The 18,718-nt window shown below is 34.4% G+C and overlaps 1 protein-coding gene across 1 annotated transcript in view; it reads left to right on the top strand.

Moving 5' to 3' along the window:
* SSBP2 (single stranded DNA binding protein 2) overlaps positions 1–18,433 on the top strand; it is a 76,176-nt gene extending 57,743 nt beyond the window's left edge. The window contains exons 9-13 of the mRNA XM_023510928.1: positions 130–200; positions 1,590–1,668; positions 4,328–4,356; positions 10,417–10,515; positions 17,811–18,433. Coding sequence (XP_023366696.1) covers positions 130–200; positions 1,590–1,668; positions 4,328–4,356; positions 10,417–10,515; positions 17,811–17,840 — 308 coding nt within the window. The 3' untranslated portion in view covers positions 17,841–18,433. The remainder of the gene's footprint in view (positions 1–129; positions 201–1,589; positions 1,669–4,327; positions 4,357–10,416; positions 10,516–17,810) is intronic.
* The last annotated feature ends 285 nt before the right edge of the window (positions 18,434–18,718 follow it).

Below are 18,718 nucleotides of genomic sequence, written 5' to 3'. Positions count from 1 at the left end.
ACATAAGTAATGACAGTGTCGAGTGTTGCAGCTGTCAACATGTGTGTTTCCTGATCATCTTTATTATTTTGTGATGACAGGTGTAGATTTTGGGGAAAAAAATGTTAATTTAATAATATTTTGTTTCAGATTCAACCAACTCTGGAGATAACATGTATACTTTAATGAATGCAGTACCTCCTGGACCTAACAGACCTAATGTAAATATGACTTCTTTTTAATTTGGGGAATATATTTGAAGACATTGTTTAAACTTCATATTTAATTCTACAGGAGATTATTGGATATGAGAAAAATCAAATTATTTCTATGTTCTGGGCTGAAAAAGCATGATACACAACATATACCGTATTTTACATCAATATAATTTAAATGTAAAACTGAATGAACCCAATCAGTTATAGAATGTTGGTGTCATTTTATCTTAAATACTTAATAATCTTACTGACTACTCCTAATTGACAGGTTTATGAATAATCATTTATGTTGACCTTATTTTTAGCATCACTAAAAAAATCACTACTGTGATTTTTTTTTAGTCATCATAAACTTGAAAATAAATTAGGAAGTTGAATATGCTTGTTTTTCTTTAGAATATGAAATCTAGAGTTTAAATAAGGAGCTAGAGCAATTATACAGAAAGAATTTGAGGGTTCTTCATGATTTTTTCCACAAAAGCTCATAGGAAAATATTAGTAAAATATTTATGTAAAAAAATATTTATAACAAATTATAGTTAATACACAATATGCTTATATACAGGGTAGCTGAAATCAAAGAAGAGTCAAGAGATATGTATGTTATGTGCCAAATTGACCAAAGCTATATACCTATAGTTTTAGTGTCTTGTAAAACCCTGAGGGGCCAGATAAAAGGACCAAACCAAATAAGTTCACCAGTTTCTCAGCCCAGACGCAAAGCTGAATGACAACGTGAAGTCCAAAATCAATCTCTTTGACTTACCAGTGAGGCATGTATATATCCCAAGTTATTTACTGAAAATTGATCCATGAGGTTTTAAGATCCTCAATTTTACAAAGCAAAAAATGGCATTCTCCTAGGGAGATTTATAAGCATGTGGTTGGTATGTTCACAGTGATAGAAGGCCAACATCTCCAGGTTTGGCAGGTATTCTTCCCCAAAAGCCATCACGATTAGTAGCTACAACCATTCTACAATGCACACACACACAAATGTTGCCATAATGATGTTGAATTATTTTTATTAATGAACCAATTTCTTTAGCAGCTTCTTAAGAAACAACTTTGGATTTTAATAGAAAATTTGTCTTATCACAGAAGAGGATCCTCATCGTCTCATTTGCACTAGTTAAGGATATCTGAAGAAGAAAAATTTAGATAACAGTGAGGATTAGCCTAAACATTAAGGAACATAGAGAAGGTGAGGTGAGAGAATTAGGGCAGTCCAGTGAGAGAATCTATAAGGTTGAAGAAAATCAAGTAAAAATTACCATAACTTGAAAATAAGTTATGGCTATATCTTGTAACATTAAACATAGATATTATCTAACATTGAGATAACAGTTGTTTTCAGTGTAATTACAGTAATTTTCTTCATTTTTAAAATAGTTTCCAATGGGCCCTGGGTCAGATGGCCCCATGGGTGGATTAGGAGGAATGGAATCACATCACATGAATGGCTCTTTAGGTAAGGATTTTAAATCTAATACTTAAATTCAAAACAAATTCTTAACTCCATGTAATGGATGTTATGGTTTACAGTGTTCTTCCATAGATAGCTACTCATTTTATAATTCTTAAACTTTTACATGAGACTGATAGCTTAATCAACAATTGGTTATTGTAACTAGAGGTCACTTGAAAACCAGAAGTGTGAGAGTTGTACTATCCCATATTCACAGCTATTTCCTTTAACCTATCAAAACCTGGTGATTCATAAAAGGAGACATTGTTGCTTACGGCATGTATCACACACGCCTAACCTGGAGGACTGCAGGACTCTTCCAGCTAATTTCTTTGTCTCTAGCAGTCTGTGGTCAGTCTTTTGTTTTTGCTTTTGTATTTTAATGTTCATTTCCTTTTTAAAATAAATCAGTAATCACATTCTGGATACCCTGAATAATTCTCTTATGAATGAGAGCCTAGCTTGTCTTCAAGATAAAGATCGTTTTTAGTATGTGACTAATGGTTACAAAAATACTTCATAAATTATGCCTTCTTGGCTAATGAAGCCAAATATCTGCAAGGTGAATAAAAAGTTGTACAAAAATAAGAAATAAAGACAAGAGGTACAAAACTGCCTCGGATCCACAACACATGGTATTTATAGGCAGGCCAAATGCAAAACCAAAACAAAGACATTTTGTGTTTGAATACATTTAAGTAACATAAACTTTTAAGTAATTTAAAAATTGACATTCAGGTGGGGGAGTTGGTGTTAATTTTTTTTTCTTTTGAAAAGAGTTCATCTTCTGCTGAAATTAGAGAAAATACAACCATGAATAATTTAGGTAATATCCAGATTTCATTTTCCACCCAAATTTAGGAAATAAATCTCCCTCGCTCTGGTACCCTGAAAAACTGTATAATTTCAATAATCAAGAAATTATTTGCAACACATTAAGAGACTTATGTGCTTTTAACAATCCATGTTATTTTCCTAGATTTCAAAGTTTGGTTTGCATTGTCCAATTATATTAGCTTCTAGCCAGGTATGGCTATTTTTATTTTAAAAATTAAGTAAAATTTAAAATTCAGTTCTTCACATGCATTGCCACATAACAAGTGCACAGCAGACACATGGAGCTAATGGCTACCTTAACAGACATCACAGAAACATTTCCATCATTACACAGAGTTCTATTGGACAACACCATTCTAGAACTTTTGTTTTTTTTTTTTTTAGGCAGAGTCTCACTATGTTGCCCTCAGTAGAGTACTATGGCATCACAGCTCACAGCAACTTCAAACTCTTGGGCTTAAGCAGTTCTCTTGCCTCAGCCTCCCAAGTAGCTAGGACTACAGGCACCTGGCATGATACCTGGCTGTTTTTTGGTTGCAATTGTCCTTGTTGTTTAGCAGGCCCAGGCCAGGTCAAACCCACCACCTTCAGTGTATGTGGCTGACACCCTACTCACTGAGTTACAGGTGCCAAGCCACCATTCTAGAATTTTATTTTTCAATTTATTGCAAAATAATTCACTCTTCAGTCTTTTTACTTATAGTATTATTCACTAAAAGATACTATTTGGCTATAGTTAGAAGGCTTTCAGTAATTTACTAGAATATAATTTTCAGAAGAGTTTCATATATGCTTGGTGTCTAATACTTTCTATAATGACCATTACTTTATAAATTTATGTATATATATACATGATTACATATATGCATTTAATATTTAAGAATTTGTTATGTTATTTATTTGTAAATCATATTAATAATAAGCCCTAATTTTGTCATGTTGACTCAATGTTGTACTGTTATAATGTTACGATGCAGACTGTCTTGAAAATTGCCATACTTTGGGAAAAAATTAACAAAACGTGTGTAACAAATGATATCTTGGAACATGTTCACCATAAGTGGGAGATAAGACTTTATGTGTTTGGAGAAAGGTAGCCAACACATAGAGAAAATTTTGTAAATATTTTGTAAAATTTTATAATGAATATTTTGTAAATAAAGGTAACTTAGCTATAATTTCCCATTGTCTCTGTATATAGCAGGTTTTCATTCCAGGAACATTAATTGTTTAAAATAGCGTTTGTTACCTAATGTGTGATTCTACTTCATATGCAAGAAAAATTAATATTTACTGTTCATTTCTCTCAAGAATCAAAAATATAATTTAAAGACATTTTTAGTTTTGGATGGATTACTATAAGTATTAATTGCTGTCAGATTTTTGATAGTATTAAAAATGCTTTGCTTTGGGTTATTATCTAAAAATGCTTTGGAATATTGTCACATATTGTTGGAAATATTCAGTTTATATTTTATCAGATTTACAGCATCATTTTCAGAAAATATAAGTAGAGACCTCTACACGTGTACGTACTGTATATATGTTTTTAAAGTTGTAATTGGGTAGTATATATAAATTATCTTTCTAATATTTCTGCTATTGAGAAAAAGTAAATGGGAACTAGAGGTAGAATTCCTCGCCTTTACCAACAGATGATACTGACTGACTGTATGGTATAAAAGAATAAGAATGTCTTAAGATTTACCCATTCAGGAGATATCACTGGAAAATACATATAGTGTACTGGATTTATTTAAATTAAAGTAGTACTTAATCTCTAATCAAAATATTAATAAGGTTTTCTTTTCATATTTTGCTTCAGGCTCAGGAGATATGGACAGTATTTCCAAGGTGAGTACTGGGTGTTCTCTGTATTGTTTTTAATCTGTTTTTTATTTCACATAAAACTCTCATTAAAATTATTAGAGTAACTTTATGAATTGTGTTTTTGAACAAGAATTTGAAAGTAGAAGACCAAGTATAATGAATAGAAAGTTAAAAATATTAATGAATATAATCTGTAAGAAAGGATAAAATAAACCTCTTAAGAATGTTCCTAAACATGTTAAGATTAATTGATAGGAAATACTCTTCATTATTATTTACTACCCAAGTAATAATCAATATAGTCACATTAAGATGTTACGTATTTGTAAATAAGTTGACAGCGTTTACTCTTAATAAAATTCATTAAAGAATGACTATATTTAATTCTATTTCTAATTTATATTCATGTATAATAATGTAAAATTCCTGATGCTGTGGAAAATAAGATTGAGCTACAAAACATTTTAAGTTACAACTTCAAACTAAAAAAAAATCAGTTTAGTAATTGATACGCTTGCTTTATACCTCTAATAGGTATAGCTGCTCAGCCTCACAAATTTTATTAGCACTTTGGATGTCAATGTTTAGGAGCAATCAGAAAGATCTCTTTCTATTCTAAAAATACATACATATTTATAATGGGCACTAGTATGCCTTGTGAGTAGTATTCATAAAGCCTGTTTTCAAAATAAAGTTTCCTATACAACTTTATTAGAACCTTTTCTCTTAAAGCATCTTTAAAAATTGAATTGGCTGAATTGTACTTAGAGGTTACCAATGAAATTTCTAATGCAGTAGTCGAGAAGCCACGTTGCTTTAGGCCGTTTTCCTAAAATTTTCTTTAACAACCTATAACCTTTTACATTAATAGATATAAACAAAATCCTACAGAAGGAAGTACTATGTAATTTATAAAACACTTTAAAAACTATAGAGCCATAATGAATTCAATGACATCTTCTAATCTGTCCTCATGTCAGATCTATTGCTATTCTTTCTGTGTGCATTTTCCCATTCCTATTCTCAGATACAAGGTTTTTTCACTATACTTGCCCACTGCTCCTATCATTCTCTTGCCTGATGATGTATTGCTTATTCACTCAGCATTAACTGACCACCCAGTGAGTACTTGGTTTGCTGGGGATTGCATTGTGCACCATGGGAAGATAAAAAAAGACTTCTTTAACTGCAAACATAGTCACTGCCCTCAAATCTCTTCTACTTGGACAAGAATTTCTTCATTCAGTAAATCTTAACGCACCCAGGCTTTTTGCTGGGCTCTAAAAGTCCAGAGATAAGTAAGTTATGGTCTTCACTCTGAAGAAGTTGATTGTAACTGAGGAAACAAAACAAATACCATAAGGAAAATTCTTTACAGAGTTCATATTCATTTAAATTAATGTAGGATCTCAAGAGATAAACATGCCATTTAACAATTTGACAGTCTCTGCCTCTGCCTCTGCCTCTGCCGCCTCTACCTTCAACTGAGTGGCCACACAGCTCATTTCTGCACGGCCCTTGCTCTGGGTTCCTTGGTTCTGGGCTCTAACCTGGCCGCCCTGGGGGGCGATGGTGTTTGTTGGGCTGTAGCTGCTTTTTCTCTCAGCAGAGCAGCAGCAGGTGTATTGTTACCACCTGCCCCAACCTCTTTCTCGCAGCTTCTTTCCACTCACAGCATAATTGTTTCAGTCCTTTACTCAGAGGTTTGCAGTCACTGACTCCATATCCCACCTTCCTTCCTTTGCCTACACATGTCCCGCTATCTCACTAAGGTTTCTCCTCTCCTTTTTTCCATGGGCTCACTTACTTTCTTCCCATTTTTGTCTAGTTATTCTTATTTGTGAATCACATGGCAACCTTGACCATTACTGCTTAGTAATTTTGTTCAAAATCCCCCTTAGGTCTCTAATGACATTGTCCCAGTTCTCCAGTTAAAATTGTGTTTTGTCAAGCACCAGGATTGCATATTTTCTTTAAACTTATTATTCCATTTTAAATAGTATTTATTAGTACTTATTTTTCTCCTTTTTTATTGTATATATGCTCTATTTTATCTATTTTATATATACAGTAAATAACTGAGAATCAGAAAGGAGATTCTACTGTGGTCCTTACAAATTGTTCGCCTGTCATAGGCTGAGTTTCCTTAGCTGCAAAATGGAGTTTGTCCTTCATTCCCTGATTACTTCAGAAAATCGTTTAGAATCAAGTGTGACCCTATGCTAATAGCTCTGAATACTACAGACCCTAAATATCTTCCTTTTTGTGGGCCAGGCTAGCTACCCTGTCAATTGCACTTCAACAGCACTGTTTCAGTGGCAAAATGCATTCAAGTTTCACATGAAGTTTCAAAATTATTTCTTGTTCAGTTAAGATTTACCTGCTGAGGTAAACCTTACCAAATGCAGGATTTGTCTTTAATTTAGAAGCTTTTTAAATGAAATGTGAAATTCCTTTCATCTTTTCAACCTAGGAATAACCTATTTAATCAATGAAACAAAATTTGGTGGGGGAGTTGTTTTAGAGATGGGGGTGAAGAGAAGTATTTGGTTTGTTTTCTTAGAAGGAAAGCAACTAAAGAAACTTGGCAGTTTACCTTAATATAGTTCACATTATATTTTGAGGTTTAAAAAAAATCTTCCAAAAATCATAACCTGATTATATCGTGTTTAATAAATTGTCACAGGAATCTTTTCAACCTCTAGCTTTCTGACCTCAGGAATCTTGGTTCCAGTTAGAGATCCCACACTGTTCACCAGGGAAGTTGACAAAGGTAGATCTCTGCCATCATCTCAGGTGTGCTGGCCGAAGTTCTAGCTCAGTTGTACCCATTGAGAGAGCAACTGGCAGTTTGTTCTTTTTGGAGGTCAACCGAGTCACAATACTCTATAAAACACATTGGCAGCCTGTGAGAAATCAATTCAAAATTGACTACCAAAGGGTTTGAATAATATTATTATAGTTATAAGCAGAAACAAATTTTCTACAAGTGTTATTTGTTTTAATTTGAAATTTTAAAAATTCAGAATTTAGAAGTTTTTTAAAAGTTTGGAATAGTTTTTATGATGGAAGAAAGAACAATAACTTAATATGTAAGAGAAGATGCAAAAGACTATTTACAAGATTAAATCAGAAACCCGGGAGTGAAAGAGAGTTAAACGTGGCAGGCAGAGGAAATTGTGTGTGTGGTGTATTGTGCATATGTCTGTGTATGCGTATATATATCGTTCATATATGACATTATAGCTTAAAAACTTTCCAGCTTGAAGATGAGGTAAATGAGAATATAATAAAATCCCTTAAAGATGGAATCCATAGGGTGGAGCCTGTGGCTCAGTAAGTAGGGTGCCAGCTCCATATCCCAAGGGTGGGGGTTTCAAACCCAGCCCCGGCCAAACTACAACAACAACAACAACAACAACAAAAAAAGCCAGGCATTGTGGCAGGCACCTGTGGTCCCAAATATTCGGGAAGCTGAAGCAAGAGAATCAATCTGCTAGCCCCCCCCGCCCAAAAAAAAAGATGAAATCCATATAATCCTATTTTTTTAAGCTAAATTCTTAAAGTAGGAAGTACACATTAACTTAAATAAAAAATGTAACCAATGGGCCTAATGTAGCTAGAAGAGCTCTTGTATTCTTTTGTGCTCCTATTCCCTAATTATATGCTCAAGCAAATTGGAGTGTCTTTTTGACCAAGCTAAATCCTTTCTGTACATTATGTTCTTGCCTTAATGATACAAGCTGCTGGAGACACAAATGTAGCTACAGTTATGCTCTTTAGCCTGTATCAGCCATCATTATGTTGCTCAGTGATTATGGACCACAGAACTGTGAGACTCTCCATAGAAGAGCTCTTGTTTTCACATTTTGCAATGATTACTTCAGGATATATGTACACACATATATAGATTCATTCCTGTCACCTCAAGGTTTTCCAATACAGTTCAGTAAGCTGGATAGGAATAACAATGCACATATTCCTATATTCTTCTAATATCAGAGAACTGATATTATCTCAGTTTTGCATGCTAACTGTGTCCTTTTCATCTGCCTCTCAAAGTCCTTAAATACCGCCACCCTCCAAAAAAGCATATAATGCTGAGCCACCATGCTATGAGGAGATTGCATGGAAACAGAAATAATAACACTGAATATATTTTAATATTAGCAACTTTCAAATTCTAAATATCTTAAAATCTACTTTGAGTCAGGAATCAGATTTGAAGTTAACTACACTTCCAAAATTATAAACCAAAAAATCATACGTGGCAAAAGTGCAGCAGAGATTTAAACACCCCAGCTGAGTCAGAGAGGTGTTGCTCCTGGAGGCACCCAGTATGCTAGCGGGTGTGTGAATGTTACACAGAACGAAGAGGGCTCATTTCATTCTTCATTTTCACTGTATAAAATAGGCAGCTTCTAAGTACATCCTAAAATTTTCTTACATATATGTTAGATTATATTTTATTCTGATACAGCCAACTTCTCCATTATGTACAGAATGATAGAAGTATGCATTTACCAAAAGGACGTACAGGTTTGGGGTAAATCTTGCAACTTTTTAAAATAAATTCAGTTTCCTTTTGAGCTAAGTTACCACTATCATTTTTGCTTTTAATGCATAGTTTATTATTTAATTGATAATTTTAATAGTCAATGAATTATAAAATAACGTACTTTTAAAATTTTACTTAAACTTTCTTCTAGTAAATCAGGATATTTATGTTCACTGCAAAGTACAGTTGCTTTTCTATATACTTAGGAAACTAACATTTTCAGAGAAAAATTTATCAAAAAAAATGGAATCCTCTTTATGCTGTTTCAAGTATGGTGGCTGAGTCCTTGGGGCTTATTGGTATATTGAGTGCCTGTGGACTTCAGAGGTTCCTTTGGCTTAGATCCTCCCTATGGGGTGCACAGCAAGACAAGGTATGAGCGTATTTCCACCAGCTCATTTACCTGTCTGTGCTTTACAGTTTAACCATATTCTTAAAAAGCACATGTTCTTTTGGGAATAACTTATTCATGAAATTTTAATGTTTGTGGAATAATTTATTGTAGTTAAATCAAAAACCTCTGAGCAACGTTCTTTAAAAAATTCAGAAAGTTACTGTAAAACAATATGAGTTAGGAAAATAATGTAAAATCTTTCTTCCGTTTGAAATAACAAATAAAAATGTTTAATGCTGGAGGTTTTTTTTCACTTGTCTATAAATTGAACCTTGGAAGACTTCCCTCAGTCACAGTCATAATACTATATAAACTTGGTTTCCATGTACATACCATTTTGTATTTCCTATCATTATGGAGTATCATATATCCTGACATGGCTAAAATTGCACAGTAATAATGACATGAGCAAATTTAAATAAGATATGAAGCATTGCTATACTAACTGAATGTTTGATTGGATTGCTAACAGCAGCCATTTTATCTGAAAAGTAAATCTGCTCTGAATTATAGGAAAATGTTCTAACACAGCTTACTTTTGCGCCTCCTTTCCTTCTAGAGTACTAACAGATTCTCTAGTCCTTAAGGCGTCTCATTCTTAACTAAAGTTATTAACTTCTTCCTTATGTTTCATATTGAAAATAATAAAAATTGAAATAGTGTTATCTATAGACTGCATATGAAATTAAAGGGAAATGTTTATTTAAAAAGTTACCTTTTACGTTTGATTAGTGAAATTACTAAGGGAGTTATTGTTCCATCAGGCCGTATCAATGAGTAGGATCACTTCATCACAACCCTGCTGGGAGTGTTTTTTAAACCCTCCAGAGTTCTAGGACCTCTATTACCTGAGAGTGAGAAATTAAATAAATATTGATTCTGATACTAAGAAAATAGTTGCAGTAGGTAATTTGGGGGATTTTTGTTTGTTTTTAAATTTTCATTTGGAAAAGCATTAGTACTTGTCAAAGTTCAAAGAATGAACAAGAATACCTGGTAGAAGTCTAAGATTAAAATTCTAAGTATTGTTTGTCCTTAGAGATGCTATTATAGATTCAATTTTTGAAACAGTATAATGTAAGAGGGAATTAAAAACTTCAGCAATGCCTTGTTTTCTAAATCTTGTTTACAGAATTCTCCCAATAATATGAGCCTGAGTAATCAACCCGGCACTCCAAGGGATGATGGCGAAATGGGGGGAAATTTCTTAAATCCTTTTCAGAGTGAAAGTGTAAGTATTCCCTTGACTATATTGTCACATCCAGATTTTATTTCTGAAGTTCTACTATTAGAAAAAATTCATAAGTTCATTATTACTGCTATTAATTTAGAATTCAGTAGGTTGATCTTTTTAAAGTTAAAAGAATCTTTAAGTAGAATTTCTTAGAAAAAAATTTTAAAGACAAGTTTTTTCTTTTTCACTCCTCTTCCATATGCATAGTTACAAAAAAACATAGCATCCACTGTCAAGGAGCAAACTGAAAATATGTTTCCTATTTGCTGCTTCTTATAAGTTTTTATGTTACTAAAATGTCTCTAAATTCCAAAACCCAAACAAATTTCATCTTCCTAGGATCCATGCCATCATTGAAACTTAGTATGGAGGATCTCTTAAGCTACAGGTAACATCAGAAGACAAACTACCCTCATTTTGCCTAACTCAACCCTTACCAGAGTTGATACCATCAGAATCTGAAGCAGCAGCTAACAGCATGTCTACTTTTACCCAAAGTAGCTGCTTCCCAAAACGGAACCCAAGATTGAGTGTTTGGTGGACTCTTTCATTTCTAGGTATCGACCCAGAACCTCTGCAGGGACAAGACTTGCCCAGTTTTTAGACATCATTTCTGTTAAAACTAGAAATAAAATGTTGTTGCTCTTTAGTTTGTTTTATTTGTAAGATGTATATGACTAGTGAGGACAAAGAAGATACACATTAAAATTTATATGAAATTTCAAAAGCTTAGCCCATCAGTGATGAGAAATACATAAAGAGCTATGGAGTTAAAATCATCATACTTGGATCAGGGGAATTATTTTTTAGGTCCTAGTTCTTACAGTGGTTTGCTTCAGGGCTATGGACAAATGAGTTAATTTCCCTGTGTTTACTTTTATCTAATTAGAGACATTTATTTCTCTTTCTACTAATTTTTCCGGCAATAAAATGGTATAATTCAGTGAGGTTTATGATAATTCAGTTTAACATTTATTGAGCCTGCTAAATGTAAAGCACTAGTCTAAAGACAATATATTCTGAAATAAATAGAACACACCTACCCTCAAAAAATACAGTCCAATTGGAAAAATAAATACATGTTTACATAACTAAAACATGTCTGATTCATCACTGCTAGAACACATATAAGCCAGGTATTTTAAAAATAAGAGGCAACAATTAATTTGTGATTGGAAAAATGTTTTTTAGAAGAGTTCAGCTCCACAAGACTTTAACTGTATGGGCAGGAACAGGAGAAGTCTCCTTCTACTTCCTTCCCAGATTTGTCATTGGTGACTTCCGCCTTAATAGTTGGAAGAGGGGTACATTTCAAAACAGGCATCAGAAAATCTTAATGGGGCAAAAATATAGACAAAACAGGACCTGAAGAACTTCTTTGCACAGAATCTGTACCAGCCACACCCTTCAGTCCCAAGCAGACCGTGCACGGGCAAAGCAGCAGGTCCTCCTATGAGGACTGTGAGTGACTAAGAAAAGAGAAGGCTAGAGCAGGGCTCCTCCCTCCACTCCTGACTCCTGGCCCAGCTTCTCTGCCCCTGAACCCACGAAAGATCTTCAATGTCAGACTTTGGCAGAATTAGCAGAAAACAGAAGCTCTGTGCTTCTTCTCCCTTTTTCCTTCCTGTCCAAACCAGAAAAGTTACAAAAGGAAAATAAATTGGATGGAGGACTGAGAACCCACACCACTGCCCTGCAGGGGTAGTACGGCCTTGGGAGCGGGTCCCCACTGGCTGCTCCCTTCTTTTGTCTGTCTAGTGAGAACTGCCTGATGATGAGTGATGTCACAGTTTTCGTGGCTTTGTCTATCTTGTTACCACACATTCCTGTATAGACTTTTATCAGGTCAAGCAATGAAAAGAGAGGGCAAAAAAGACAAAAGCGATTCAGTGCTGACAGATTAAGACTTTAAAGAATTAAATGAGTGACATATCTCCACTTGATTAGCTTTACTATAATCAAGGAAAAGCAGAACTAAACGAATTGAAAAAGAAAACATTTTCCAGTAAATTAACATGCAAATTGTAGTGTTTTTTTAATGCACATAACTGTGAAAAGCGCATATTTTGAGCAGTCTGACATTTGAGGTTTTCTAAATCTTTATCTTGAAGTTAAAATACAGAAGGAGGCCTCATAAGGAAATGAACATCTAATGAGTACTTATCATGTACCAGATACTATCCTAATCACCTCACACATGATGCTTGATTTAATTAATATAGAAAAAAAATGTCCAACCCAAAGTCATAAACCTTACAGTGACAACATACTTAACAAAACAAAACATGAATCAAACGCTACCCAGCTTTTTTTTTTTTTTTTGGATCACAAACAAGGCTCTTTATTTCAAGTTACAAAGATGCCCCCTAGTGTTCAAACTGTAAAATGTTTGGTTTTTGAAAGTACAGAATACAAAGACTTCATGCCAAAAATAGTTTTTCATACTTTCTTCAAGTGAAGAAGGTGATTGGCTTATTTCCTGAATTAATTTAGAAAGAAATATGTTCCCATTGTATTTAATTTGAATCAGTTGAGTAAACATGATACTCATGTATCAAGTAGGAATTACAAAGCATAGATCATCTCCTATAGCCCATACCTCTCATTTTCTGCTTTGGTGAAGAAATCACATCAGCCCCAATTTTTTCTGGAATCACATACACTAAATTTATTTCACTTTAGCTCAGAGCAGAGGAACTATTCTTTATTTCTTCTCATTAAGAAAATAAAATACCGATATGCTTAGACATAGAAATGTCATGACACCTTAAGTGTTCTTGACATGTATAAACAGAGTAATTTATACACACCATTCAGAGATAGCTTTGTTATTGGATATCTTTGATGTGATTTTATGGTACATGAAGTAGGTATAAATTTTAAAAATCACAAGTTCAAACTAAGGCATATCATCTCAAAAATAAATTTTATATTAAATGATAAAATAATTTAATATACAGGTCATTACAAAATTTCTGAGATGCACAAAAGTCAAGAAACATAATATTGGCATGGATGGAAATAAACAAACCCACCTAACAACATCAGTAAGCCCAGCAAGTTAAAATTTACACAGATGAATAAGAAAGGATCCTATTGAATGTGTTTCACGGAAGTGAAATAATGGACCATAACACACTCTATCTCAGAACTTTCATAGTGACCCATGTGTGTTTAAAATAATTTCCTTAGGGTTTACATTTTTTGCTAAACCAAAACCTGTAATGCTGATGACGGCTTTGTAAGAGCCATTTTATCATCAGATTGAAAACTAGACTCAATATAGTTTTAAAACAGGGCAACCTGATAGCACAGCATTTTGGCACAAACATTACAATATGTCATCACATATTGATGCAGCAGTACAACAGAACAGTGGAGTGTGATCTCGGTACAGCACACCATGAATATTTTATGTTCCTAATAGGATACTCCATTTATCACCTACTCTTCTTTACTTCTGGAAAGTAAAATTGTAAGCTACTTCTCTATTACTTTGAAGTATAGTGACCAGTGACAGAAATTCCTTTTTGCTTGCTCATTCTGTGAGTTTTCCTAGAAATTTTGTGATTTTTTTCCTAATTGTATTCATTCAAAATAGTTTTAATAAATGCAGCTGAAGATGAGCAGTTCACAGCCTTAGAACGAGAATAGCATATTGCTTGTGTAGACACACAGGCATAAATACAAACTATTTTACGATACCAAAGACAGCATGTCATTTTACAGTTATTTCTACAATTCGAAAATTAAACTTTACTAGAAGCTTTCTAATTTTTTTGAGCGGTCTTTCTTGTAGCTGATAACTTCTTCCTTTATGACTGAATCTGGTTCTTTTTGTCTCTATTGCAAGACCCTGTTTTTTCACTCCTGAGAAAACCTAGTTTTCTTAACTTCTCAATAAATCAGTAACAACTTAGAATTTTTCTGTTAAATTTGCTTGAAAGATTTGAATTATCATAGAGTCTAAAAATGTTGACAGTTGCTAGTGTTTAGAGATGATAGCAACCAATAAAAATATCTGCTAACAGAGCATGGGCCTATGTCTAAGCTTACATAGACATGCCTGTAGTGGTGTGTATTAGAACGAAGGCTGCTATTTACTTTTCACACTGTTGCCTAATATTACACGACATATGAATGAACTAGTGAAACACTTACAAAAAAAGAATTTAATAATTTTTAAAATCCTGATTATTCAGGATATACATTAAATGAGATGGTGTCTAGAGTTAAATGTGAATTATCCAGAAACTTTTCAAAAAGCGTATCCTTTGAGGTCCTATCTGAAATGCTTTAGTATCTTTTACTATTTTACATTATTGACAGAGGATACTCAATAAAATCTTTGTTTTAAAGTAATGATTATCTAGCTGTGCTATTGAAATTAATTAAAATTAGATACAACTACATTTTTAGTTTTAAATTGTCCTTACTACATCTCAATAACTGCATGTGGCTGGTGACCCTCGTGCTGCCAGAAGGAGCACAGCACAGAACATCTCCATCATCACAGTAAATTCTGTGGGGCAGCACTGATTAGATCACCAGTTCTTACTGTAAATAACAGTGGCTATAGAAAGCATAGGTTGAATTTTCTGTGCCCATTGCACTATATTCTCTATTTTTTTCCTATTTCTAGTAAAACCTTGGTATCTGTTTTATTTTCTTGCTTTTTATTCTTGTCCTTAAAAGTCATATGCCAAAATATAATTCTGCTTAGACAAAGGTTCAGCTTCACTGAAGTTTGCTGTCATTGTTTATAATGTGAGACTTTGCATGGCATCTTGTGATGAAATGGGGGCATATTCCCATTCTGGTGCAGCGTCGGGGTGGGCTCCATTTCATCAGCCCTTGTCTTTATCTATTTTGGGGGGTTGCTTTGGTTTGCTTTGGTTTGCTTTTTTGCTGCCACAATCAAGTGTAAAAGAATCCCCTTTCTTTTCTCTAGCAGTCTGTCCTCTTTATCGCCCCATACTCAACTATAATCCAGCATACACCGTCAGTTCAAGTATGTAACTAAACTGTCCTATATTGAAGCAAAACCATAGCCTAGTAAGTGATTTGCAAGTGGATTTTCCTTGATGTGACCTATGTTTAAGGGATTAACAATCCAATCCTCTCCATATCGTCCGGAGACCCTTTTACCAGGGCCAGACACCCACCTTTCCCCAGGAGTAGTGCGTGTTCTCAGTTGGAGCCCTCATGACTTCCATTCCAGATGTGTGCAAGCCGAGCCCTTGTCACTCTGTGCTCTTCCCTGGGGAATCCTACTTTCTCACTGTGATCCGTCCGTACCTCAAGATTCACCTGTACCTCCTCTGATTTCTGTGATCTGTCACAGCATATCTGAGATTCATTTTACTCATTTTGATACCTTTTGAAAAAGTCCATGCTTCCCAACCCCAGGATCATCACAGTTCTTGGTTAAGCCCCTGTAGCCAGCGTGGGACTCGTTCCTTTGACTATATCCACTTCTTTCCATGAAGCACAATTATTATTAGCATGTTGAAAGGGATTACCTTTTACCCTGGTCTTCACAGATTTCCAATACAACATATAAATAATTAGAGGTCCGTATTTACATTTTATTTTAGAAACTGTCTTCTTTTAGGGACCATTACCAATGTGGGAGTGGATACCTCTCTCCAGAGTTCAGATAATCCAGAAGGGTGTTGTCCAAAATGGTGGCTGCTAGCTATAGGTGTATATTTAAATTTAAATTCCAATAGCTAACAATAAAAATTTAGTTCCTCAGGGTGATTGGTGGGATCACCTCTATGGTTTATCTTACAAGGGTACAAGTGACTCTTTCTAAAAGTAGAATATAAATGTCTCAACACAATAACTAAGAAAATGGCATGAAGGCTATGTTAACCAGTTTGATGAAAATATTTCAAATTATATATGAAAACACCACACTGTACCCCATGATTGCATTAATGTACACAGCTATGATTTAATTTTTAAAAAAAAAGAAAAAGAAAATGAGATCATATACAGACATAGAAATATACCATAGATTAAAAAAAAAAAAATTCAGTTCCTCAGCAGACTGTAGAACAGGTCTGTCATTGAAGGTTTTATTGGATGGTGCTGCTCTAGAAATTTTGTTAGAATTTATTCTTCAAGAATATTAGGGTAGATCGGCATAATTACCAAAGCAATTATCCTTTATTCTTCTCTAAATCATTTTGAAACTACATTTTCCAAATTTCTGAAAGTCTCACCCTTTACTTATCAAACTGACAAGTAAGCACATAACAACAATGTCTCTGCTCCCAACTAAAAATGATTGTGGGTTGAGAATGCAGCTACAAATTAAGAGCAAGAGGCCTGTATGCTGACGTATATAAATCAGACTCTATTTTTTTGAAGACAGAGTTTAACTCAGTCACCCTGGGGTTGAGTGCTGTGGTGCCATAGCTCACAGCAACCTCAAACTCTTGGGCTCAAGTGATTCTCTTGCCTCAGCCTCCCAAGTAGCTGGGAATACAGGGGCCCACCACAATGCCCAGCTGTGTTTTAGAGAGTGGGTCTCTTTCTGCCTCAGGCTGGTCTTGAACTCCTGAGCTCAAGCAATCTGCCTCCCTTGGCCTTCCAGAGTCCTGGGATTACAGGTGTGAGCCACCCTGCCCAGCCCCAGACTCTTAAGTATTTTAAATGTTTTCATGAAAGCTTCTTATAGGCAGCTGGGAGTTTTTGTTAGGTGTTAATTCCTATAATATTAACATTTACTGAGCACTTTCTATGTATTTAATAAATGCATGGTTTTAAGGATTTTATATTGAATCAATCTTCCCAAAATGCTCTTAAGATGGATATTATTATTAAACTCATTTTATAAGTAGGACAACAGAAGTCAAGAGAAGTTAGACAGCTCCCTTGCCCCCCAGTGTACATAGCTTAGATAGCAAAGACTGGTCATAATCCTTTTTTCATTATGATTCAACCTTGAGCTGAATTTACCCAAATTTGTTAACAAGTACCTACAAAACATAAATCTGGCTAGAAGGAGAAGGCTGAGAGACTAGGTAATTATCAGCCTCCTAGGTCCAAAGAGAGGGTAGGACTCATTGCTTTTTAGGGGAAATGTTAAAAATTTTAGAACTAAGTTAAGTCTATAGAAATGTACTCCTTTTCTTATTTTATATTATATGAGAGTAAAAGCCTGAGCATAAAAGATCGTAAGAAATGAAAATTCATCGATTCTGTTGTTGTACCAAGAAGAACCTTGGTAAGTGGTCTATAAAAGAATTGTTATTAAAATATGGACTCTTCTTTCCTTCTAGTACTCCCCTAGCATGACAATGAGTGTGTGATCCATTACCAAGTCTCCTCATGAAAACCACAGTGAGTCAGCCCTTCACAGAACTACTACAGAAGAAAATTATTCATCACAGTGTACAGTTAAACAAAGGAATCTCAGTCACACCAAACCAACCTTTTTATTTCCTGCTCTCTCCCCTATTTTGTGAAGAAAGCGGGTCCAACCGTGATTCAAACAACTGTACGGAGCGGCATATTAGAAAAATTGCCCTAAACTGAACTGCAAATAAGTATGTGTGTATGTACACGTGTGGGGAAGAGAATGTGCTGTATATGTGTATGCTGTAAGGACATATACACACACAGACATCGACCCACCGGACATTGTAAAATATTATCACATGACATCTTCAGTAGAAATAAGTAGGGACTTTTATTCCATCCTTTTTTTCACGTTTACATTTTAATTATTAAAAGTTGCTCCTGCCCCCTCCCTGAACTATTTTGTGCTGTGTATATCACTGCTTTATATAAGTTATTTTTTAAGGTGAACTCAGATGTTATGGTTTTGTAAATGTCTGCAATCATGGATAGGAATAAAATCGCTTATTTGAGAGCTTTCATTAAATTGCGTCTGATGCAAGTTATCCTGTGAATCCCAAGTGTACTGTCTCAAAAGTAGAAGAGACTGTCTTCTTCTTTATGTTGAATCACACAACTCCTCAGTTACTTTCATTGAAAGTTATTTTTGTATTTTTTATTTGAGAAAAACACGTGCAGTCAACAAAAGCTTAAGTAGGGCCTCACACAGTATATTTCTGCAATAATTGCTTTAAATGGGGTTCTCATTTGTTTGTCTTAGATGGTACAGAAATCCATGAATTAGCTCAAATTACTTGGACCATAGCAATAAAGTGACAAGGGTTGTCAA

The sequence above is a fragment of the Otolemur garnettii genome, unplaced genomic scaffold (assembly GCF_000181295.1).
Source record: "Otolemur garnettii isolate 467f Iridium unplaced genomic scaffold, OtoGar3 scaffold00017, whole genome shotgun sequence".
NCBI lineage: Eukaryota > Metazoa > Chordata > Mammalia > Primates > Galagidae > Otolemur > Otolemur garnettii.
The sequence above is the reverse complement of the archived record's forward strand: the minus strand, read 5'-3'. Positions and strand labels throughout refer to the sequence as shown.